Source organism: Pollachius pollachius, assembly GCF_949987615.1.
Source record: "Pollachius pollachius genome assembly, chromosome: 8".
Classification (NCBI taxonomy): domain Eukaryota; kingdom Metazoa; phylum Chordata; class Actinopteri; order Gadiformes; family Gadidae; genus Pollachius; species Pollachius pollachius.
Window position 1 is genome coordinate 1,586,408 of NC_136941.1, and position 25,408 is coordinate 1,611,815.

At 42.2% G+C, this 25,408-nt stretch overlaps 1 protein-coding gene across 3 annotated transcripts in view; it reads right to left on the bottom strand.

Moving 5' to 3' along the window:
* Nucleotides 1–293: 293 nt before the first annotated feature.
* The window catches only part of LOC307079174 (uncharacterized protein), an 83,069-nt gene continuing 57,954 nt past the window's right edge, over nucleotides 294–25,408 (bottom strand). The window contains exons 32-45 of one of the 3 annotated variants that reach the window (XR_013812025.1): nucleotides 17,442–17,472; nucleotides 16,812–16,834; nucleotides 16,644–16,680; nucleotides 16,361–16,383; nucleotides 13,396–13,429; nucleotides 12,458–12,483; nucleotides 10,526–10,556; nucleotides 9,875–9,897; nucleotides 9,707–9,743; nucleotides 9,391–9,413; nucleotides 6,369–6,402; nucleotides 5,431–5,456; nucleotides 3,921–4,001; nucleotides 319–861 (exon numbers count right to left, since the gene is read on the bottom strand). Coding sequence is in view for 2 of the 3 variants with exons in the window: in XM_079741302.1 (XP_079597428.1) it covers nucleotides 3,975–4,001; nucleotides 5,431–5,456; nucleotides 6,369–6,402; nucleotides 9,391–9,413; nucleotides 9,707–9,743; nucleotides 9,875–9,897; nucleotides 10,526–10,556; nucleotides 12,458–12,483; nucleotides 13,396–13,429; nucleotides 16,361–16,383; nucleotides 16,644–16,680; nucleotides 16,812–16,834; nucleotides 17,442–17,472 (375 nt within the window). In the remaining variant the exon portion in view is untranslated. Of the gene's footprint in view, nucleotides 4,002–5,430; nucleotides 5,457–6,368; nucleotides 6,403–9,390; nucleotides 9,414–9,706; nucleotides 9,744–9,874; nucleotides 9,898–10,525; nucleotides 10,557–12,457; nucleotides 12,484–13,395; nucleotides 13,430–16,360; nucleotides 16,384–16,643; nucleotides 16,681–16,811; nucleotides 16,835–17,441; nucleotides 17,473–25,408 lie in introns of all 3 variants that reach the window. The other 2 variants (XM_079741302.1, XM_079741303.1) reach the window with 2 other exon arrangements.

A 25,408-nucleotide genomic window follows, 5' to 3' on the forward strand; every position in this document is an offset into this window, starting at 1 on the left:
TTGGTCCCAGCTCTCTGGAGGTCATTCACTAGGTCCCCCCGTGTGGTTCTGGGATTTTTGTTCACCGTTCTTGTGATCATTTTGACCCCACAGGGTGAGATCTTGCGTGGAGCCCCAGATCGAGGGAGATTATCAGTGGTCTTGTATGTATTCCATTTCCTAATAATTGCTCCCACAGTTGATTTCTTCACACCAAGCTGCTTACCTATTGCAGATTCAGACTTCCCAGCCTGGTGCAGGTCTACAATTGTGTTTCTGGTGTCCTTTGACAGCTCTTTGGTCTTGGTCATAGTGGAGTTTGGAGTGTGACTGTTTGAGGTTGTGGACAGGTGTCTTTTATACTGATAAGGAGTTCAAACAGGTGCCATTAATACAGGTAACAAGTGGAGGACAGAGGAGCCTCTTAAAGAAGAAGTTACAGGTCTGTGACAGCCAGAAATCTTGCTGGTTTGTAGGTGACCAAATACTTATTTTCCACCATAATTTGCAAATAAATTCTTAAAAAATCAGACAATGTGATTTTCTGGATTTTTTTTTTTTCATTTTGTCTCTCATAGCTGAGGTTTACCAATGATGAAAATTACAGGCCTCTCTCGTCTTTTTAAGTGGGAGAACTTGCACAATTGGTGGCTGACTAAATACTTTTTTGCCCCACTGTATGTAACGGGTATAAGAAATACTTTAATTATTTTATTGAAATTCCTACTAAAATGTGTATATAGCCTGTATATTGAATTGTCCTGCAATGAGAGTAATTCCGCCATCTACTGTTACCTTTAAATCTATATACATGATCGCAAACCGGATGCTCTTCCAGTTTTCCAGCTCTCTGCTTGGGGTAAGCCACGATTTGATGTTGCTCTGCAAAAGTATTATAAATTACACTTAAGCTAACGTGAGACTTATGTCATGTAACAGCAAACATCGAGATGTTATCTTGGTGCATTTCCGTTTTGTATTGGTTGTTGCTCACGTTAGTAGTATTATTATTTTGCACTGAAGTTATTGTTATTCCCAGTGTTGGGCAAGTTACTTTAAATTAGTAACTTAGTTACAGTTACTAGTTACTTCTTTCAAAAGTAACTCAGTTACTTTAAGTTACTTGTTACTTTCAAGGTAACCAGTTACTAGGGAAAGTAACTTCTTTTTTTTCTAAATTATCTAATTGTGTTAATGTGGCAAAGGACCTCCCTAACTGGATAGCTAGGGAGGCTGCCAGTCCTCTGGCTTGCTTACACGTAAGTCCTATCCTACCACAAGCGCAATACGCCACCTAGTAACCTGAACGTGCCATAGCAGTGTAGTAGTGTGAGTGCAAATAAATGAAATATTTCCATTGTTTCCAACCCTCTACAAATGCACACACATTATTTTGGGGTTGATGTGGCATAGTGTTCGACAAAACAACTGTAAAATTTGATCGTTGTACCCAGTATCACTACGATGAAGCAGTGGATCAACAAAACACAACATACAGTATGTTTTGAAACTTTTGATAGGCATATTTATCGTAGCCATTGAAACAGGTACAAAGTATAGTTTTGGCAGTGCAAAAATTAAACTGTGCCTCAGACCATCTAGCAACTGTAGGAATCAATAGTGCAAAACTGATACAATAGATGTTTTCAATGTAAACACATTGAGGTTTATCCGTTCTTTGTAAGTTAACCTTAACTCAAAACAGCTAAACTCCACCAACTGGAGACCTCATCATCAATAACGATGGGCAAACTTAAAAGTATTTTCAGCCTCACAAAGAGAAACTAAATAAATAAAAAGTACTTTCAGCCTCACAAACATAGTTAATGTTTAACAAAAATAATATTTCCTTCACTCTGGCCGTTTAGATAAATAAAACAACTGATGAAATCAATAATGGTGGATAAAGTGCTTTAGTAGTCTATGTTAGTATGTCTATGTCTATATCAGTCTTTGTCCATACATCTCCATCATTTGTTTAGCTGTGTCTGGGTTATAGACTGTGCAACAGGCTTTGTAAAATCAAACTTTTGTTGTTTGGCTGGAGTGGCTTCTCCTTTAGCGTCGGCGGAGCTGACGTTAGCAGCAGCATCACCTGTGTTACCTTCAGGGTCTTCAACTAGCTTGGTAGATGCGTGTTGTTTCTGAAGATGTTTCATCAGATAAGAATTGCTAGTTTTTGATGTGGCTAGAGTTTTCGAACGTCCACAAAGATGACAGGTAACCAAAATATTCCTTATGTCTTTTACTGTCAGAAAGGAAAAATAATGTGCATATTTCCATGAGAGAAATACAACGTCGTCAACTGCCGCCATTGTTTTAATTCATTTACTTGCGCGTCGCTGCGTCACGTGACTCACGTCCGCTTCACGTCCACCACGGAAACTGTAGTCCTGGGTTATGCACGTGAAGTAACGAGTAACGAGCCTGTTTAAATCGCAGTAACGATAACGCGTTACTGATTTTGACAAAGTAATTAGTTACAGTGCTCGTTACCGCAAAAGTAACTTAGTTACTGTAACGCGTTACTTAATAACGCGTTAGTCCCAACACTGGTAATTCCCCCCTGTAGATGTCGATTCCGGTGAAAGTGCTAAATCATATATTGTGTGTGCGCATCTACCTCATTGCAGGTAATAATTGTTGAACTATGTGTGTTAAATGTGCCATGAAGTTGCGTTTCGTTCATTTTGTCCGCCATGTTCAATACGGCGCCATGTGGCCTGTTAAATTTGATAGTCACCACTAGAGGTGGTTCGGTCGCGAACTGATTCGTTCGAACGAACGAATCGTTAGAACGAACGATCCGAACTGGTTCTTCTCTCTCGTTCGCGTCGTTCGCGTCGGTCGTCTCGTTCGCGTCGGTCGTCTCGTTCGCGTCGTTCGTGACTCAGAATTGACTCCTCCCAGACCCACGACTCGCAGACAGTTCGTTCAGGAAGACGAGGGACCGAGGCGACTCACGGCACACACTGTTGCTTGCACTGCACCAGGAGCAGGTTATAGTTATAACTAGGCTTTACTTAGTTAGCTTCAACGATACATGAAGTAAACATACTTGGAACGTCCATGTAGGCCTACGCAGCAGCACTATGCGCAGGTGATGCCGCATGATATGCCGCAAGGCATATCATTATTAACTAACGCATTATCTCTGAGGTGAAGTAAAGCCTCAGGTGGTCCGTTACATTTTCTTGTCAAGTAGCCTGGTGTTTACATTTTAGGGTTAGGGTTTCACATTGTTCCTTTATCTCGGGTATTTTTTTAATATATAAAATTAACGATATTGACTCAACTTTCAGGATAAAGTGATTCGATTCGCCATTCGATTCACCGGAAACTCGACTGAACCAGTTCAGTCGAGTTTCCGGTAGCACTGAGTCTGACTGACTCAGCTGAGAACCATGCAATGGGTGCATTGCATGATGCGATTCACCGCTACCGGAAACGGAAACTGGACTGAACCGGAAACTGGGCTGAACGAACGAACGAACGATTCGCGAACGACTCATCTTGGCGAACTGACTGACGCGAACTGGTTCACGTAAACGAATCATTGAATCCACCTCTAGTCACCACTAGGGGGTGCCGTTATGTAGTTTAATTATTTATTTAACATTGCGTCTTGCATTTTGTATTTTTCTATTGTTTTTTTTTCGATTTTTACTTTTCTATTTCATAAATATATAATAAAAGGATGATGTTTGTTAAAGAAATAAGTTAAGAATATATTGTATTGTTAGGTTAAAACCACTATACGATCACATGTTAAAAAGTATTCTGTTAAAGATCTTTATATTGTATTAAGTCACATCTTGAAAGGCATTTCCTGTAGTCGTAAAATGTCAAGATGTGATGTACTTGGGCAGTTTTCCAGCTCTCTGCTTGGGATGTCGATTCCGGTGAAAGTGCTAAATCATATATTGTGTGTGCGCATCTACCTCATTGCAGCTCTCTGCTTGGGCTCTCTGCTTGGGCTACCACATAAAGAGCCATCATCCAATCCAGCCTGCGTGTGGGTTCTTGGCGGGACGGGCACACAGCAGTTACATATGATGGTATTTTTTTTCCATGCATTATCAGGTGTTCACTAGTGCTGCCACTAACGACTAATCTTTTGACAAATTGTTTGATTAGTCGACTCATCTAAACTACTAATAAAAATAATAATAATAAAAAAAATTACAAATAATAATTACGCGCTGAAAGCAGGCAGGCACGCAGATATGCTGCTCGGGTTTACACTTGCGTGAATGGCGGGGTTTAAAACATTACTGCCAAAGTCCTTTTAAGTAATATAATGCAGGTCCACAAGGCAGCCACAGGAGACGCCAGCATTGTTTTCAACCGCTCGGTACTGCCCCGTATTAATTACCAAGTTTTAAAAATAAAATAAAGTATTTGAAGCGAATAAGTGACTCTGTTTTTGATTTGTTGATTTGGTTTTGAACGAATAGTTTTGGATGCATGCATCGGCTTTGAGCTTGTTTGTTACTTTTAAATCACATACGCTCGCAACACACACACACACACACACACACACACACACACACACACACACACACACACACACACACACACGTTCATTTATTCAAGCATGCAGCCACTACAACCTGCCGATCTTCAATCAAAACAACATCAAGTAAGTGATGCCGCAGCGCGTTGAAAAGTCCGTCCCGAGGCGTCCATAGGCTTTATGGTTTATATGTTTGAAAGCCGTGACACACTCTTTTACCAGTTGGCCTGAAATATCATGCCTCGCAGTCATATCCTGCCTATAAAGAAAGAAGAGACCTATAAAGAAAGTTGCAGTCATAGTCGTACCATTCTTGTTTAGAGGCGCAACAACGAAAAGGGTCCCGTCTGAAACAGTGTGGCGCGGCGCAGCGTTCCGAACATTGTGTAATAGAACACACTGGTATGGCAGTACACAAAAAAATCATATCATAACGAAAATACACACCGGTATGCGGTGTGAACCGGTATACCGCCCAGCACGAGCGCCAATTTTGAAAAAGAGCGTCCCCCGCTGGCATTGGCCACAAACAAAGTCATAAATAATGGAGTGCAATATCGACAAATGGAAACACTTCGCTTTCCCCTTTTCATACATTCTGCCTCTTTGCTGTCCAGCAGACATGACTTATTCCTTTACATCAAAATTGACTTTATGTCCCTGGCCATATGACATGGGCCACACATATACCCAATCAGCTGCTTCACTTTTTAATGGTTCTTGTTATGGGCCAATAGCGGTGAAGACTTTTTATTTTAAGTAAAATTGAAAATAGTCTGGCCAATCCAGGGCCCCTTGCACACCTGGGCCCCTAGGCTCAGCCGAGGCTAGCCTGTGTGTTAATACGCCTCTGGTCATCATCTAATAACTCCACCACTGCCAGCTAGGTTCACACTTATTATTGTATTCTGTATCAAACCAGTAATAGCACTTACCATCTTATCTATTTGTTCTTCGAATTCTATAGAGAGAAACAACACGTTAACATGTCAGGACAGCAGTGACTATCATTGAGCATAACCCTGATACATGTTAGTTGAATGTAACATGATACGTGTTAGTTGAATGTAACATGATGCATGTTAGAGTTTAATGTAACATGATACATGTAAGGTTAATTTAACCATTATACATGTTAGAGTTTAATGTAACAAGATTCATGTTAGTTAAATCTACCCATGATACATGTTATTTCATTGTAACTATGGTACATGTTAGTTTAATGTAACATGATTCATGTTAGTTTAATATAACCATGATACATGTTAGTTAAATCTTACCATGATACATGTTAGTTAAATCTAACCATGAAACATGTGAGTTTATTATAACTATGGTGCATGTTAGTTTAATGAAACATGATACATGTTAGAGTCCAATAGAGTTCACCGAAGCAGAATGAAAAACTCAAGACCGCACAAAGTTTCTCCATTTTTATTGTCCTCAACTAGGAGGCGTTGGGAGTTTCCCTCGGAGGTTCTGTCCAACAGACGAGCGACCCGCCGACCGCGAGCCGTTGGTTTACAATACGGTTGGCCGCTCAGAGTCCAGTGTGGACTCTACACTGATTGAACCAAATGAAAATGTAACAAAGCCTCAGCTTCACCCTGAATCGGACCGAGTCTACGAACTAAAGGAGTGAAAGCACCATTTCTACCCTTGGTCCCTGCTCTGTGTTGTCATGACGTCTCAGTGAGCTACGTTATAAATGCCACTGAGCTGACGTTATGCTGGCCCCATCGCCCCAAAAATGTTTTGAATCACAGTGATATCATTTGACTTGGTGTGAGTCATTAACCCTTGCAAATCACTGGATATTAATAAATTATCTGTTACTCATTTATAAAGTGAAACATATCAAATAAGAACTTACCAATGATCCCCAAATCCAGTTGCAATGTCATTTTCTATAAGAGAAAAATGTAAATTAAATTTAAAAAAAACATTGGGTTCATTACAAGGTCATCATCTAATAACTCCACCACTGCCAGCTAGGCAGCGGTGGAGTATTACCAAGAAAGTATTACCAAGACTCAACAAAAATGTATGCTTTCCCACCAGAGATAAAAACACACTGGACAAAGTATATACAAATATACAGAGGGCATTTAAAGCTGCACCATCCCCACACCTCGTATTATCAGATCATATCTCCTTGACACCGATTCCATCTTATAAACCAGTTGCTGTAGAACCCAACCAGCTGGGAAGACAGTACAGGTATGGAGTGAGGAAGCTGTAGCATTACTACAGGTCTGTTTTGAGAGCACAGTATGGGAGGTATTTTCTCAGGGAGCCAACTTTGAGGAGTACACCTCTAACGTCCTGGACTACATTCAGTTTTGCACCGAGGCAGTACTGCGCACCAGAACCATCAAGGTGTTCCCTAATCAGAAACCCTGGTTTGACGGTAATGTCAGGTCACTGCTCAGGGCGAGAGATACTGCCTTCAGGTCGGGGGACATGCTGGCTTATAGAACTGCCCGATGAGACCTGAAAAAGGGAATTAAAGAGGCCAAAGGCAAGAACAGACAGCGCATTGAGGGTCACTTTGAAAACACGGACCCCAGGAGCATGTGGAGAGGCATCAAAACTATAACTGACTACAAATATAAGACCACTGTGATGACCTTGCTCTGGGTGGTTGTGCAGGGGATTGTGGAGGCGTGTCTCAGGTGTGGCAGCAGGAGCTGCAACACACCTGATCTCCATTCCAATCAGGCTCCTCCACACTTATTTAAGATGGCTTCTAGGCCATCTCACTCTCTCTGATCCTACCCAGACAGCAGGGCTGTAGGTTCTTTAGATGGGTCTGATATACTACACTACACTATTCACATGCACCCATACACTACAGACACTACTGATGATACTGATGGTTTACATGGGAAAATGGTTTATTGTTATCTCTTTATAGAGGTTATTGGTTGTAAATAAATATACTAAATATACTACTGTGTGGTCTCCCCTTTTTTGTCATGAATTACAAGCTAGTTCAACCACCGCACTGGTTAGCGAGGAGGAGGAGCAGACACTCACTCTTCAGCACCACCTGGTGAGGTCCACCTTGAGAAGGATTGACACCAATAAGGCTACTGGCCCTGATGGGGTGTCGGGCCGTGTACTGAGTTCATGTGCCGACCAGTTAGCAGGAGCTTTTACAGAAATCTTCAACCTCTCCCTGCAACAAGCTGCAGTTCCCACCTGCCTTAAGACCACTACCATCGTCCCCATCCCCAAACAATCTGCCATTCCCTGCCTCAATGACTACCGCCCAGTCGCCCTCACCCCAGTAATCATGAGGTGCTTTGAGAGGATGATACTGGCGTACATCAGAGACCGCATCCCTGTGGACCTGGACAGCCACCATTTTGCCCATAAGGCAAACAGATCCACAGAGGACGCTGTCTCCATCGCACTCCACACAGCCCTGTCCCACCTGGAGTACCGAACACATATGTAAGGATGTTCTTTGTGGACTTCAGCTCTGCCTTCAACACCATAATCCCCCATAAACTGGTCCTCAAACTCATTCATCTTGGTCTCCCCACCTCACTCTGCTCATGGATCCTGGACTTTGTTTCAAACCGACCGCAGAATGTCAGAGTAGGGGATCTGACATCCTCAACTACAACCTTGAACACCGGTGCGCCCCAAGGTTATGTACTCAGCCCAGCCCTATAAACCCTCTTCACCCCTGACTGAGTACACATCCATTCATCAAACACCATAATCTAATGCTGATGACTCCACTGCGGTGGGGCTCATTAGTGACCACAATGAGTGCCATTACAGGCAAAAGGTCCAACACATGGCAGAGTGGTGTGTGGAAAACAACCTGGTCCTAAACACCACCAAAACAAATGAGATCCTCGTGGACTTTAGGAGGTCCAAGAGGACCACGCAGACCCCACTTACCATCAATGGGGAAGAAGTGGAGAGGGTGGACTCTGTTAAATTCCTGGGGACGTACAACACCAAGGACCTAACATGGGCTACTAACATCTCCAACCTTGTAAAGAGGACCCAGAAGAGGCTCTTCTTCCTACTGAAGCTCCAACAGGCTGGTTTATCCACACACCTGCTCATTAACTTTTATAGGAGCACAATTGAGAGCATCCTCTGCAGGGCTGCAGTGTGCGGCATGAAGGCTGCACAGCGGAGGACAGGAGGGACTTGGCCAGAGTGGTTAGGTCAGCAATAAAGATCATAGGAGCTGAGCTCCCAGACCTGGACTCTGTGTGGTGACCGCCTGAAGACGAAGGCAAGGTCAATAAGCACTGATAAAACTCACCCTGGACACACCTTGTTTGTCCCCCTACCATCAGGGAAGAGGTACCGCACACTGCGGGCCCGCACCACAAGACTGAGGAACAGCTTTTCCCCCAGGAGCTGTAGCCTCCATCACCCCCTCAACCCCCTAACAAAGCACTAAGGACAACTCTCCTCCAGGAGCAGTAGCTTCCACCACCCACAACCCCCCCGCCCTGCCCCTCCACACACACACACACTGGACTTGATGGGCACAATATGGACAGGGTGTGTGTGTGTGTGTGTGTGTGTGTGTGTGTGTACCATTAGTATTGTGCACTTTACAGTTGTGGCCTCCAATGAAATCTTTATGCACTTCACAACTGCTGTTCATTTTTAATCTACATATCACTATTTATATATGTTTTAAACACTTCTGTGATTTGGTCTTTGTCTTTGTGATTGTCTTATTTGTCATCGTCTCATTGTGTCTTTTTGTGTTTTGTGTCATTTAACCATTTAAACTCTAACTGCTGCTAGAGAGTGCCAACCTGTATTTCGTTGTGTACTACAATTTACAATTAAACTCCTTGAACCTTCACACATATTATTGTGTTCTGTATAAAAACAGTAATAACACTTACCTTATAATATCGATCAATCAATTCTATATAGAGATAAACAATACAGTAACATGTCAGGACAGCAGTCAATATCAATCAGCATAACCCTGATACATGTTAGTTTAATGTAACAATATATATGTTAGTTTAATGTAATCATGATACATGTTAGTTTAATGTAACCCTGATACATGTCAGTACTTTAATGTTATCATGATACATGTTAGTTTAATAAAATGCGTCGCTCCCAGGACTATGATTGATGTAATGAAAGTGAACTGCTCAATATATTCTAAGTTATCTGTTACTAATTTACAAAATGAAGCATGTGGCATACCTGTGAACTTCCCCTCCTGTTCCGGTGTTTTCTTTCTCTATTAAAGAAAAATGTGAAGACAATTTCAACATTGGGTTCATTACAAGGTCATCATCTAATAACTCCACCACTGCCAGCTAGGGTCACACATATTATTGGGTTCTGTATCAAACCAGTAAAAACACTTACCGACTGAAGTTGCCAACGCATTTCTATGTAGAGATAAACAATACAGTAACATGTCAGGACAGCAGCCAATATCATTAGTATAGTTACATTAGTATATTGTAACCATGATACATGTTAAAGTTGAATCTAACATGATACATTATTATGAACTGCTCCATATATTCTAATCATGTTTAATCAGTTGAACCAGTTCCTGGTTTCCGCTCTGAATTAGCCTCTACACAGAAGAACATCTTGACAGACTGAATATGTGTAGGGAGACGGCTGCCATAATCGTGGTCAAACAAGGACAGAAGTCTTTCTACCCTTTGTCGCTGCTCTGTGTTGTCATGACGACTCAGTGAGGTACGTTATAAACGCCACTGAGCTGACGTTATGCTGTCCACATCGCCCCAGCTATGAGAGTAGTGTCTTATATACATGGATAGCTCCATTCTATAATCTAATATCTAGATGATGTTGTTCAGTAGGTCTGCCACTCTGGTCCCTCTGCTAGGTAGGCTCTGACTCTCTGGTACAATAGGATGAAATGTTTTAATCACAGCGATATCATTTGAGTGTGTTTGAGTCAGTAACCCTTGAAAATCACTGGATATTAATAAGTTATCTGTTAGTTATTAACACAGTGAAAAATGTGGAATAAGAACTTACTGTTACACGCGTTAACCTGTTCCGGTGTTTCCTTTTTCAATAAAATAAAAATGTCAATCCAATATGAACATTGATTTCATTACAAGGTCATCATCAGTGGTGGATTAAGGTGGTCATTGGCCCCTAGGCTACTATTTTTGTGAGGCCTCCTTACTGATCCCGCAGAAAAAACTAAATTCACTGCCATGTATAAAAGCGTGCTAGGATTATTACATGGCCCTCACGCACACACTCGGAAGCACTGGCATACACACACACACACACACACACACACACACACACACACACATAGAGACAGCCTTCACTAAAACAGCAATGAGACAGAAACAAGTGTGATTTCCCCATAGCTGCTACAACCACGTATTTCTGGGGACCGAAAAACAGAACTCCCTAATGAGGCTGATAAAATCCAATTTGCGCAGAATATCGCTTTCAATGGACTGATCAGAGATGAATGAGTCTCTTTGGGCCCATTGTGGATCTCAGTGTATCTTTTACTAGCGCCAATTGGCGCTACTAAATTGCTGGGCGGTACGACCAAAAATTTATATAGCAGTATTTTTCTCAATTCTAACGGTTTCACGGTATATGACAGTAATAAAAATGAAAAAAAACACTAATATTTAGACAAATTTTTCAATCAATCGACTCATCTAAACTACTATTTAAAAAACAATTAAAAATAATAATAATGACATAATAATTACGCGCTGAAAGCAGGCAGGCACGCAGATATGCTGCTCGGGTTTACACTTGCGTGAATGGCGGGGTTTAAAACATTACTGCCAAAGTCCTTTTAAGTAATATAACGCAGGTTCACAAGGCAGCCACAGGAGACGCCAACATTGTTATCAACCGCTCGGTACCGCGCCGTATTAATTCCCAAGTTTTGAAAATAAAAGAAAGTATTTCAAGCGAAGAAGCGACTCTGTTTTTGATTTGTTTATTTGGTTTTGAACGAATAGTTTTGGATGCATGCATCGGCTTTGAGCTTGTTTGTTTGTTACTTTGAAATCGCATACCCTCGCAACACACACAGACATCTACACACACACACACGCACACGCACACACACACACACACACACAGGCACACACACACACACGTTCGTTCATTTATTCAAGCATGCAGCCACTACAACCTGCCGATCTGCAATCAGAACAACATCAAGTAAGTGATGCCGCAGCGCGTTGACAAGTCCGTCCCGAGGTGCCCATAGGCTTTATGGTTTATATGTTTGAAAGCCGTGACACACTCTTTTACCAGCTGGCCTGAAATATCACACCTCGCAGTCATGGACCTATAAAGAAAGTTGCAGTCATACTCGTACCATTCTTGTTTAGAAGCGCAACAACGAAAAGAGTCCCTTCTGAAACAGTGTGGCGTGGCGCAGCTTCCGAACGTTGTGTAATAAATGTGTGCATATCATAACGAAATTACACACCGGTATGCGGTGTAAACCGGTATACCGCCCAGCACGAGCGCCAATTTTTAAAAAGAGCGCCCCCCGCTGTCATTGGCCACAGACAGTCATAAATAGTGGAGTGCAATATCGACAAATGGAAACACTTCGCTTTTACCTTTTCATACATTCTGCCTCTTTGCTGTCCAGCAGACATGACTTATTCCTTTACAACCAAATTGACTTTATGTCCCTGGCCATATGACATGGCCCACACATCTACCCAATCAGCTGCTTCACTTTTTAATGGTTCTTGTTATGGGCCAATAGGGGTGAAGACTTTATTTATTTTAAGTAAAATTGAAAATAGTCTGGCCAATCGAGGGCCCCTTGCACACCTGGGCCCCTAGGCTCAGCCGAGGCTAGCCTGTGTGTTAATACGCCTCTGGTCATCATCTAATAACTCCACCACTGCCAGCTAGGTTCACACTTATTATTGTATTCTGTATCAAACCAGTAATAGCACTTACCATCTTATCTATTTGTTCTTCGAATTCTATAGAGAGAAACAACACGTTAACATGTCAGGACAGCAGTGACTATCATTGAGCATAACCCTGATACATGTTAGTTGAATGTAACATGATACGTGTTAGTTGAATGTAACATGATGCATGTTAGAGTTTAATGTAACATGATACATGTAAGGTTAATTTAACCATTATACATGTTAGAGTTTAATGTAACAAGATTCATGTTAGTTAAATCTACCCATGATACATGTTATTTCATTGTAACTATGGTACATGTTAGTTTAATGTAACATGATTCATGTTAGTTTAATATAACCATGATACATGTTAGTTAAATCTTACCATGATACATGTTAGTTAAATCTAACCATGAAACATGTGAGTTTATTATAACTATGGTGCATGTTAGTTTAATGAAACATGATACATGTTAGAGTCCAATAGAGTTCACCGAAGCAGAATGAAAAACTCAAGACCGCACAAAGTTTCTCCATTTTTATTGTCCTCAACTAGGAGGCGTTGGGAGTTTCCCTCGGAGGTTCTGTCCAACAGACGAGCGACCCGCCGACCGCGAGCCGTTGGTTTACAATACGGTTGGCCGCTCAGAGTCCAGTGTGGACTCTACACTGATTGAACCAAATGAAAATGTAACAAAGCCTCAGCTTCACCCTGAATCGGACTGAGTCTACGAACTAAAGGAGTGAAAGCACCATTTCTACCCTTGGTCCCTGCTCTGTGTTGTCATGACGTCTCAGTGAGCTACGTTATAAATGCCACTGAGCTGACGTTATGCTGGCCCCATCGCCCCAAAAATGTTTTGAATCACAGTGATATCATTTGACTTGGTGTGAGTCATTAACCCTTGCAAATCACTGGATATTAATAAATTATCTGTTACTCATTTATAAAGTGAAACATATCAAATAAGAACTTACCAATGATCCCCAAATCCAGTTGCAATGTCATTTTCTATAAGAGAAAAATGTAAATTAAATTTAAAAAAAACATTGGGTTCATTACAAGGTCATCATCTAATAACTCCACCACTGCCAGCTAGGCAGCGGTGGAGTATTACCAAGAAAGTATTACCAAGACTCAACAAAAATGTATGCTTTCCCACCAGAGATAAAAACACACTGGACAAAGTATATACAAATATACAGAGGGCATTTAAAGCTGCACCATCCCCACACCTCGTATTATCAGATCATATCTCCTTGACACCGATTCCATCTTATAAACCAGTTGCTGTAGAACCCAACCAGCTGGGAAGACAGTACAGGTATGGAGTGAGGAAGCTGTAGCATTACTACAGGTCTGTTTTGAGAGCACAGTATGGGAGGTATTTTCTCAGGGAGCCAACTTTGAGGAGTACACCTCTAACGTCCTGGACTACATTCAGTTTTGCACCGAGGCAGTACTGCGCACCAGAACCATCAAGGTGTTCCCTAATCAGAAACCCTGGTTTGACGGTAATGTCAGGTCACTGCTCAGGGCGAGAGATACTGCCTTCAGGTCGGGGGACATGCTGGCTTATAGAACTGCCCGATGAGACCTGAAAAAGGGAATTAAAGAGGCCAAAGGCAAGAACAGACAGCGCATTGAGGGTCACTTTGAAAACACGGACCCCAGGAGCATGTGGAGAGGCATCAAAACTATAACTGACTACAAATATAAGACCACTGTGATGACCTTGCTCTGGGTGGTTGTGCAGGGGATTGTGGAGGCGTGTCTCAGGTGTGGCAGCAGGAGCTGCAACACACCTGATCTCCATTCCAATCAGGCTCCTCCACACTTATTTAAGATGGCTTCTAGGCCATCTCACTCTCTCTGATCCTACCCAGACAGCAGGGCTGTAGGTTCTTTAGATGGGTCTGATATACTACACTACACTATTCACATGCACCCATACACTACAGACACTACTGATGATACTGATGGTTTACATGGGAAAATGGTTTATTGTTATCTCTTTATAGAGGTTATTGGTTGTAAATAAATATACTAAATATACTACTGTGTGGTCTCCCCTTTTTTGTCATGAATTACAAGCTAGTTCAACCACCGCACTGGTTAGCGAGGAGGAGGAGCAGACACTCACTCTTCAGCACCACCAGGTGAGGTCCACCTTGAGAAGGATTGACACCAATAAGGCTACTGGCCCTGATGGGGTGTCGGGCCGTGTACTGAGTTCATGTGCCGACCAGTTAGCAGGAGCTTTTACAGAAATCTTCAACCTCTCCCTGCAACAAGCTGCAGTTCCCACCTGCCTTAAGACCACTACCATCGTCCCCATCCCCAAACAATCTGCCATTCCCTGCCTCAATGACTACCGCCCAGTCGCCCTCACCCCAGTAATCATGAGGTGCTTTGAGAGGATGATACTGGCGTACATCAGAGACCGCATCCCTGTGGACCTGGACAGCCACCATTTTGCCCATAAGGCAAACAGATCCACAGAGGACGCTGTCTCCATCGCACTCCACACAGCCCTGTCCCACCTGGAGTACCGAACACATATGTAAGGATGTTCTTTGTGGACTTCAGCTCTGCCTTCAACACCATAATCCCCCATAAACTGGTCCTCAAACTCATTCATCTTGGTCTCCCCACCTCACTCTGCTCATGGATCCTGGACTTTGTTTCAAACCGACCGCAGAATGTCAGAGTAGGGGATCTGACATCCTCAACTACAACCTTGAACACCGGTGCGCCCCAAGGTTATGTACTCAGCCCAGCCCTATAAACCCTCTTCACCCCTGACTGAGTACACATCCATTCATCAAACACCATAATCTAATGCTGATGACTCCACTGCGGTGGGGCTCATTAGTGACCACAATGAGTGCCATTACAGGCAAAAGGTCCAACACATGGCAGAGTGGTGTGTGGAAAACAACCTGGTCCTAAACACCACCAAAACAAATGAGATCCTCGTGGACTTTAGGAGGTCCAAGAGGACCACGCAGACCCCACTTACCATCAATGGGGAAGAAGTGGAGAGGGTGGACTCTGTTAAATTCCTGGGGACGTACATCACCAAGGACCTAACATGGGCTACTAACATCTCCAACCTTGTAAAGAGGACCCAGAAGAGGCTCTTCTTCCTACTGAAGCTCCAACAGGCTGGTTTATCCACACACCTGCTCATTAACTTTTATAGGAGCACAATTGAGAGCATCCTCTGCAGGGCTGCAGTGTGCGGTATGAAGGCTGCACAGCGGAGGACAGGAGGGACTTGGCCAGAGTGGTTAGGTCAGCAATAAAGATCATAGGAGCTGAGCTCCCAGACCTGGACTCTGTGTGTGGTGACCGCCTGAAGACGAAGGCAAGGTCAATAAGCACTGATAAAACTCACCCTGGACACACCTTGTTTGTCCCCCTACCATCAGGGAAGAGGTACCGCACACTGCGGGCCCGCACCACAAGACTGAGGAACAGCTTTTCCCCCAGGAGCTGTAGCCTCCATCACCCCCTCAACCCCCTAACAAAGCACTAAGGACAACTCTCCTCCAGGAGCAGTAGCTTCCACCACCCACAACCCCCCCGCCCTGCCCCTCCACACACACACACACTGGACTTGATGGGCACAATATGGACAGGGTGTGTGTGTGTGTGTGTGTGTGTGTGTGTGTGTGTGTGTGTGTGTCTATCTAATCTACATATCACTATTTATATATGTTTTAAACACTTCTGTGATTTGGTCTTTGTCTTTGTGAGTGTCTTATTTGTCATCGTCTCATTGTGTCTTTTTGTGTTTTGTGTCATTTAACCATTTAAACTCTAACTGCTGCTAGAGAGTGCCAACCTGTATTTCGTTGTGTACTACAATCACATTTAAACTCCTTGAACCTTCACACATATTATTGTGTTCTGTATCAAAACAGTAATAACACTTACCTTATTATATCGATCAATCAATTCTATATAGAGATAAACAATACAGAAACATGTCAGGAGATCAGTCAATATCATTCAGCATAACCCTGATACATGTTAGTTTAATGTAATCATGATACATGTCAGTACTTTAATGTTATCATGATACATGTTAGTTTAATAAAATGCGTCGCTCCTAGGAGTATGATTGATGTAATGAAAGATATTCATCCTATCATTATGAACTGCTCAATATATTCTAAGTTATCTGTTACTAATTTACAAAGTGAAGCATGTGGAATACCTGTGAACTTCCCCTCCTGTTCCGGTGTTTTCTTTCTCTATAAAATAAAAATGTGAATACAATTTCCACATTGGGTTCATTACAAGGTCATCATCTAATAACTCCACCACTGCCAGCTAGGGTCACACATATTATTGGGTTCTGTATCAAACCAGTAAAAACACTTACCGACTGAAGTCGCCAACGCATTTCTATGTAGAGATAAACAATACAGTAACATGTCAGGACAGCAGCCAATATCATTAGTTTAGTTACATTAGCATAATGTAACCGTGATACATGTTAAAGTTTAATCTAACATGATACATTATTATGAACTGCTCCATATATTCTAATCATGTTTAATCAGTTGAACCAGTTCCTGGTTTCCACTCTGAATTAGCCTCTACACAGAAGAACATCTTGGCAGACTGAATACGTGTAGGGAGACGGCTGCCATTATAAGTCTTTCTACCCTTTGTCCCTGCTCTGTGTTGTCATGACGACTCAGTGAGCTACGTTATAAACGCCACTGAGCTGACGTTATGCTGGCCACATCGCCCCAGCCATGAGAGTATTGCTTATATACATGGATAGCTCCATTCCATAATCTAATATCTAGATAATGTTGTTCAGTAGGTCTGCCACTCTGGTCCCTCTGCTAGGTAGGCTCTGACTCTCTGGTACAATTAGATGAAATGTTTTAATCACAGCAATATCATTTCACCTGGTGTGAGTCCGTAACCCCTGCAAATCACTGGATATTAATAATTATCTGTTACTTATTAACACAGTGAAACATGTGAAATAAGAACTTACTGTCACACTCCATCTCCTGTTCCGGTGTTTCCTTTTTCAATAAAATAAAAATGTGAATCAAATATGAATATATGGTTCAGTACAAGGTCATCATCATTGGTTGATTAAGGTGGTCATTGGCCCCTAGGCTACTACTTTTGTGTGTCACCCTTACTGATCATGCAGAAAAACTCAATGTAGTGCCATGTGTTAAAGCGTGCTAGGATTATTACATAGCCCTCATGCACACTCTCGGAGAACTGGCATACACCCACACATTGAAAGGGCCTTCACTAAAACAGCAATGATACAGAAACAAGTGTGAATTCCCCATAGCTGCCACAACCACGTATTTCTGTGGACAGACCGACAGAGAACTCCTTAATGAGGCTGGTAAAATCCTATTTGCACAGAATATCTCTTTCAATGGAGAGATCAGAGACGGTTGATTCAGTCTGTTCTGCCCCTTCCTTGATCTCAGTCTATCGTTAACTAGTGCCAATTTTGAAAAAGAGCGCCCCCTGCTGGCAATGGTCACAGGCAAAGTCATGAATAGTCTGAGTGCTATATCGACAAATAGAAACATTTGTGCTTTTCGCTTTCTCGCTTTTAAGATGTTCTGCCTCTTTATTGTCCAGCAGAAATGACGTATTCCTTTACAACAATATTTACCTTAAGAACCTCGAAACATTACATGGCCCACACATCTACCCAATCAACTGCTTCACTTTTTATTTTTTCTTGTTATGGACCAATTGGAGACGAGTCTTTTTTTTATTTTGGGTACAATTGAAAATAGTCTGGCCAATCCAGGGCCCCTTGCCCACCTGGGCCCCTAGGCTCATTCGAGGCTAGCCTGTGTGTTAATCCGCCTCTGGTCATCATCTAATAACTCCACCACTGCCAGCTAGGTTCACACATACTATTGTGTTCTGCATCAAACCAGTAATAACACTTACCATCTCACTTATTAGATTATCCAATCCTATATAGAGATAAATAATACAGAAACATGTCAGGACAGCAGTCACTATCATTCAGCATAACCCTGATAGGTGTTAGCTTAATGTAACATGATGCATGTTAGTTTAATGTAACATGATACGTGATAGTTCAACCTAACCACAACACATGTTAGTTTAATGTAACCATGATACATGATAGAGTTTAATGTATCCCTTGCCTTCCTGGACTATGATTGATATTATGGAAAATATGCATCCTATCATTATGAACTGCTTCAATATTATATTCATGTAGAGTCAGTTGAACCAGTCCCTGGTTTCCACTCTGAATTAGCCTCTACACAGAAGAACATCTTGACAGACTGAATACGTGTAGGGAGACGGCTGCCATTATCGTAGTCAAACAAGGACAGAAGTCTTTCTACCCTTTGTCCCTGCTCTGTGTTGTCATGACGACTCAGTGAGCTACGTTATAAACGCCACTGAGCTGACGTTATGCTGGCCACATCGCCCCAGCTATGAGAGTAGTGTCTTATATACATGGATAGCTCCATTCTATAATCTAATATCTAGATGATGTTGTTCAGTAGGTCTGCCACTCTGGTCCCTCTGCTAGGTAGGCTCTGACTCTCTGGTACAATAGGATGAAATGTTTTAATCACAGCGATATCATTTGACTTGGTGTGAGTCAGTAACCCTTGCAAATGACTGGATATTAATACTCATTACTCATTTACAAAGTGAAACATGTGGGATAAGAACTTACCAGTTAAATCCCTTTCCATTTTCAGTCTTCTATAAACCAATGCTATGAAGTGATAAACAACACATGTCAGAACAGCATAACCCTGCTACATGTTAGTTTAATGTAAACATGATACATGTTAGTTTAATGTAAACATGATACATGCTAGTTTAATGTAACTATGATACATATGTTAGTTGAATGTAACCATGATACTTGTCAGAGTTTAATGTAATATGATAAATGTAAGGTTAATGTAACCATGATAGATGTTAAGAGTTGAATGTTGAACATGATACATAAAATAGTTGAATGGAGCGCTTACCTCCCAGGACTAACAATATAATGAAAGATATGCATCCTATTATTATGAACACAATTGTCACATATTTAATACATGTAGAATCAGTTGAATCAGTTCCTGGTTTTATCTGCACCCCTCCCACAGAATCACACCTGAAACCAGAAGGACAAAACCACGTTTAGTTCTAGAGTAGTAGACTGGGTGATGGACTCCTGGTCTAAAGGTACTGGGTTCGATCCCCAATGTCCACAACCAACCTGTAGGCCTTCAGGAAGGTTCTTGAGCTAGATGCCTGACCCCTACCTGTTCCCAATGACCTGTATCTACCTGTGTCTGAATTCACTGTACACCGCTTTGGAGAAAATTAGTAAATGGTAAATTATATATATGATCAAGCATTAATGACCTTTTAACAATATCTAGTTCTGACATTTGTATTATTAAATAGAAGAGTAAACAAACATAACATTATGACCATTGTATGTATTTTAAGAACAGGCAAAAAGCCACACCAGTACATGATATATTGCCCAGGCCTAATTCTTAACAACCATCATTGCACTGTATGTGTAGATTGTTTAATTTACTCCACTTACATCGTGTGGGGTTGGCATGACAATGTGGCATCTGAGAATGTGTCTTTATCTGCTGAGTCACTACAGAAGAATCCATCCAGGATCTCACACTCAGTATCTGATGTTGGAGTACACAATTTCTTCACTTTCTGACCTGTCAATCACAACAGTAACAGAGGAACCTGAGACAACCTGAGAGTACACAACTTCTGAAGTAAACATGAACAACACAACTTCTCTGATATAAACATGAACACAACTTTTCTGATATGAACATGAATGCCACAACTTCTCTGATATCAACATGAACGACACAACTTCTCTGATATAAACATGGACAATACAACATTATCATCAAGACAACATATGGGCATCTCCATTTAATAATATAGATGTACCTGTGACACACTTTGTACAGGCAGTGCATTGCTTCTGTCCGCTAAGGCCTTCTTTGAAAGTACCATCGGGGCACTTTGAGCACAATGAATTGGTTGTCGCTGTGCAATCCCTACGAACCCTATATCCTGTTGGAAAGAACGTTTAAAATATGTTGTTTTCCAATGGATTTGGTTGAAGAAATCATACAGAAGTATTTTGTACAACAGCTTGACAACCGCTGGGTTAATGGACTCTTACCAGCAGGACATGCAAAGCAGCAGACCTGTCCCACTCTGTATTCATCGCTGGCACACGATGGTGATGCATTACTAGCAGCGCCATAAGTATTACTAACTGAACATATTAGGAGCAGGATTTGTAAGAACATGGTGGTCCAATTTGTATGACCTTTAACCATCTGATGTTTTTTGGCAGATTTTCGGCAGATATTTCTTCTGTGTGTCAGTGCAAGTTGTTCAATCATGGCAAAATACGTTTTTTTGTTTTATCCGGCTTTGTATATTCTAAATACATGTGCCACACAAGCTATACTTTGGCTGCCATATCATCATTGCCATGCAGCTACAGACTTTTCTTGAAGTTCAGAAACATCTGGAGGGATAAAAAAAATATAGAGTAGTTAATAAAAGTAATAACTTGTATCTTTAATACTTTTCCCTGAACCAAAAGTACAAATTAGAGCTGTTAAACAGAGTTCTTAACCTTGTATGTCTGCATTAACTGTGATCTAATGCTTAATTTTTCTGTGATAAAGAAAATAAATTTGTGAGTGTTAAAAGTATGTCACAAATAAAATGTATGACTTTTATCTTCATTGGGCAGCATCATTTTCTAGATTGATTTGGTCTTTGGATCCTTTGGGTGAAACATTCCACCTTGCCCATCCCATATTAAACCCCAAACACAGTCACCTGGCTGCTGAAGATCTCAGGGCCTTGGGGCCGATCCCCAGCCTGTAGGCCTGGGGCCTGCCCAATGAGCAGGCCCCAGGCCTACAGGAGGTCTGCCCCTGGAGTTAGGGCTCTATTGATGGTTCAGCAGATGAGACACAGGGTCTCTTATGATGTTCCCAGGAGCCAGAATGTTTGTTGGAATATACAAATCCTATTTTATAATTACAACCGTGGAGGTCTTCATTGTTTCTCCGTGAGCGAACTAAGTGAAAGCGAAAGTAAGAATGGCACTATAAACGTATAGCTCTTTTTATGCAGTAATAGTTTTATAAACCACCTGAACTTTAAAAAAAGTGTAAACGACCTGAATATAATGAGGATACGAGGGTATCAGTTTTGACATAGACAGCGTTTATATTACCTTACTTTAATTGAGAGCGTCGAAACATTCCAAGTACCTGTCGAAACACATTCCTTGGTCCTTACCTGGAATAAAGCCCAGGAGCCTTCTCATTGCCCAGACCTGCCCTTAAGGGCAGGTCTGGGCAATGAGAAGGCGTTGCAGGGCGTGTGATAAGTGAAGGGCATGTGATAATTCAAGCCGTCTCCAATCACTACCGGTTTTATTCTTGTTATTTCAATGAACAATCCATTATTGTAAGCTGGTGGATGTTTGGCAACCCTTGAAATAGCTGCCAGACACGCTCAATGTTAAATTAAAATATTACTGAAGAGAATGCATCATCTTATATCCGTGGAGCATGCCCTATCGGTTCAACTGATCCTGGAGAAACGCCACAATGTCAAGCAGATCATGATGGGCGTCCCGTCTGAACGACCCCACAGTCCTGAGGTTCCTGAGCAAAGTGGACAAACCAATAACAATACCATCAATATTACTGATGGACGTTAGTATCGCCCACCGTCTCAAACATAAACCAGAATTAAACTAGATTAAACTCAACAGGTGGGACTTCAATGAATTACAGCTCTCAAGTGAATGAGGATTTGTCGTTCTGAGGATTTTGAGGTATCACATTATTGAAGAAAGATAACACCAGATCTTTTTTCATGAACATTTCTCAGAATTCTGAGATAATAAACTCTTTATTTCATAAAAACAGAGCATCATCTTTTCCAGCATTACAATTTTTTTCAGAATACAGAAAACGAGCAGATTATGATTTTTATAGATTGATTACGCTTCCGTTCGACTCGATTCACGTGTCAGATTAAAACTGAAACCAGGGCTGCCGTTTCATATTTCGCCAGCAGATGTCACTGCTGGTGAACTAAATATTAGATGAACATAGGCTGGCGAGAGCATTGTTCTTGTCATTCTTCTGCTCAAGGTGCGCATGATGTACTTGTGAATCCTGTTTATTAACATGCATTCCTGTTGGACAGAACATTTTGGCCAATCGACTGTTAACTCTAAGAAATAAATGATTCAAACAAAACTTGAAACTGATTTTATTTATTTAACTTTAGCATTGTTTCAACAAGTTAGTTAGTTAATCCAGACATGCAGTTGTCTGTTTTAGACAGAACTGTTACTTGATTAAGTCAGCTAGTAAGCTAGCTATTTCAGGCATTCTGTGGGATTGAATCAGTCAACTCGTTAGCTCTAGTTCAGATATTTAACTCTAACATCTGGACCGGTAGGACAGCATTCCTCTCTCACTCTGTATACTACCTGTTGACAATTTGCTGATGCAATAAAGCTGCCAATGAAATTTAGATTATATAAAACTAAATATATAAATAGCATTAATTGAACATTGAAAAATAACATGGCCGTCCAACGATCAACGGGTTTGAAATATTTTGATAGCAACAAGGTTGTGCGGTAACATATAAAGGCAAAATATGGTACGGTACATTGTTTGGTTGAACATGATTGTATACGATTGGCCACATTGGCTGCCATATCATCATTGCCTTGCGGTTCTCACACCTGGCGTCGATCAAACGGACCGCACAGCTCAGGGGTCAAGGCACCCTATAGATGTAAATACATCTGAATGTAGGCTTCATTAACAAGTAATTACCCAACCTATAAAATATATTGCTTTACTTGCAGTAAGTATCCAGATGTCCCTGAATGTCTATGCCGAGTGATGAAAAACTAATTAGATCTATTGTGGTATGGCTGTCTCGGGCTATGACTCGGAGATTGGTAAATGTTCAACACGTGGTTTATTCTAACGGAGACACAAGGTAAACAAGCTTGCGTTCTGGAGGTGGTTCATGAAGCATCTCTCAAACACAGGTAAACAAAACGTTTATATTGGGTGTAATAGAATTGTATGATCATATGTAAATGACGTACCCGGATACGTCGTGACGGAACGGGGGGCATGCGCGGACGCGGACCGAAAGTAAAGACGTTGATTTAACTTGGACTCATGTGTGGACGTCTTTTATTATAAGTAACCAAATACTTTACATGGTGTCAGAAGTGGTCCGAGCCGACGATGCCGAAGTTTAATCCGCCGGACAGTTTCTGCTTCGAGAGGCCTGCAGATGGAGCGATTGGAAGAAACGCTTCATGCGGTACAGAACGGCTACGAAGCTGGATCAAGAGGACGGAGGGGTACAGGTCAGCACCCTTATCTACGCCTTAGGCGGGGAAGCAGAGAATATATTCGGGTCATTCCGTTTTGTTGAAGAAGATGACGGAGAGGATTTTGATGTAGTAATGGGCAAATTTGATGCTTACTTTATACCGAAACAGAATGTCATCCACGAGAGGGCTTGCTTTTACCAACGTGTGCAGCGTGCAGGGGAGAGGGTGGAGGTTTTTATTCGCGCCCTTTATGAACTTTCTGAGCATTGCGAATTCGGAGTTACTCGTGAAGAGCACATTAGGGACCGAATTGTGGTGGGCATCAGGGACAAAGAACTCTCCCGAAAACTGCAGCTCATCTCAAATCTCACGTTAGAGATGACAGTTCAGGAGGCTCGTCAACAGGTGGAGGTGAGAGCTCAGGTTAGCCGGCGAGGCGAGGCCGCTGCATGTGCTGTAGAGGAGGTCGCGCGGGGCTTTAGCAAATTCAAAATGGACGAACGGAGGTATAACGAAACGGACCAACAAAACAGACGCAGCGAACGGGGAAAGACATGTAACAGATGTGGGAAAATGACGCACAAGATTCAAGAACATTGTCCTGCAATTAAGTCTGCATGCAACAAGTGCAAGAAGATTGGGCACTGGGAAAGAATGTGCAAAAGTAAAATGGCAGTGAATGAAGTCAGCGAGCATGAAGAAAATGCAGCTTACTTTCTAGGCTCAGTAAAATGCACATCCTCAAGCAGTGGCGGGCAATGGACAGTAAAGTTGAATATCTGCCACACGCCAGTTAGTTTCAAAATAGACACTGGAGCGGATGTGTGCATTATGAGTGAAGAGACTTTCAAGAGTCTCAGCCAAGCGACTAAACTACACCCAGCAAAAGCCATGCTGTGTAGTCCAGGTGGGCGATTGAACTGTATTGGCCAATTCACAGCAAACGTGTGGCACAAGGACAAAAAGTACTCATTCAGAGTCTACGTTGTTGGAGAAGAGAGTGTGAGCAACCTGCTTAGCACAGAAGTGGCACAGACAATGGGGCTCGTGAAGAGAATTTGTGAGGTCCGTGGCGCCGGAGGAAAGTTCGGCCTGCTAAAAACACAGCCGGTGCAAATAGCGCTCCAGGAGGATGCCCAACCCTATGCTGTCCACACTGCCCGCAGAGTCCCCATTCCCCTCATGAAGTCTGTCAAGCTGGAGCTGGACAGAATGGAGACCAAAGGCGTCATAGAAAAGGTGACGGAGCCCACGGAGTGGTGGGCTCCCATGGTGCCCGCTCCCAAGAAATCAGGACAGGTGCGTATCTGCGTTGACCTACGAAAATTAAACAAGGCCGTTAAGAGAGAGAGGTTTGTTTTGCCGACAACAGATGAGATCACAGCTGAGCTGAGTGGGTCCACGGTGTTCTCCTCATTAGACGCGGCAGCAGGGTTCTGGCAGATACCGCTAGACAAGGATAGTCAGAGACTGACAACCTTTATCACACCATTTGCCAGGTACTGTTTCAAACGACTCCCATTTGAGATATCTAGCGC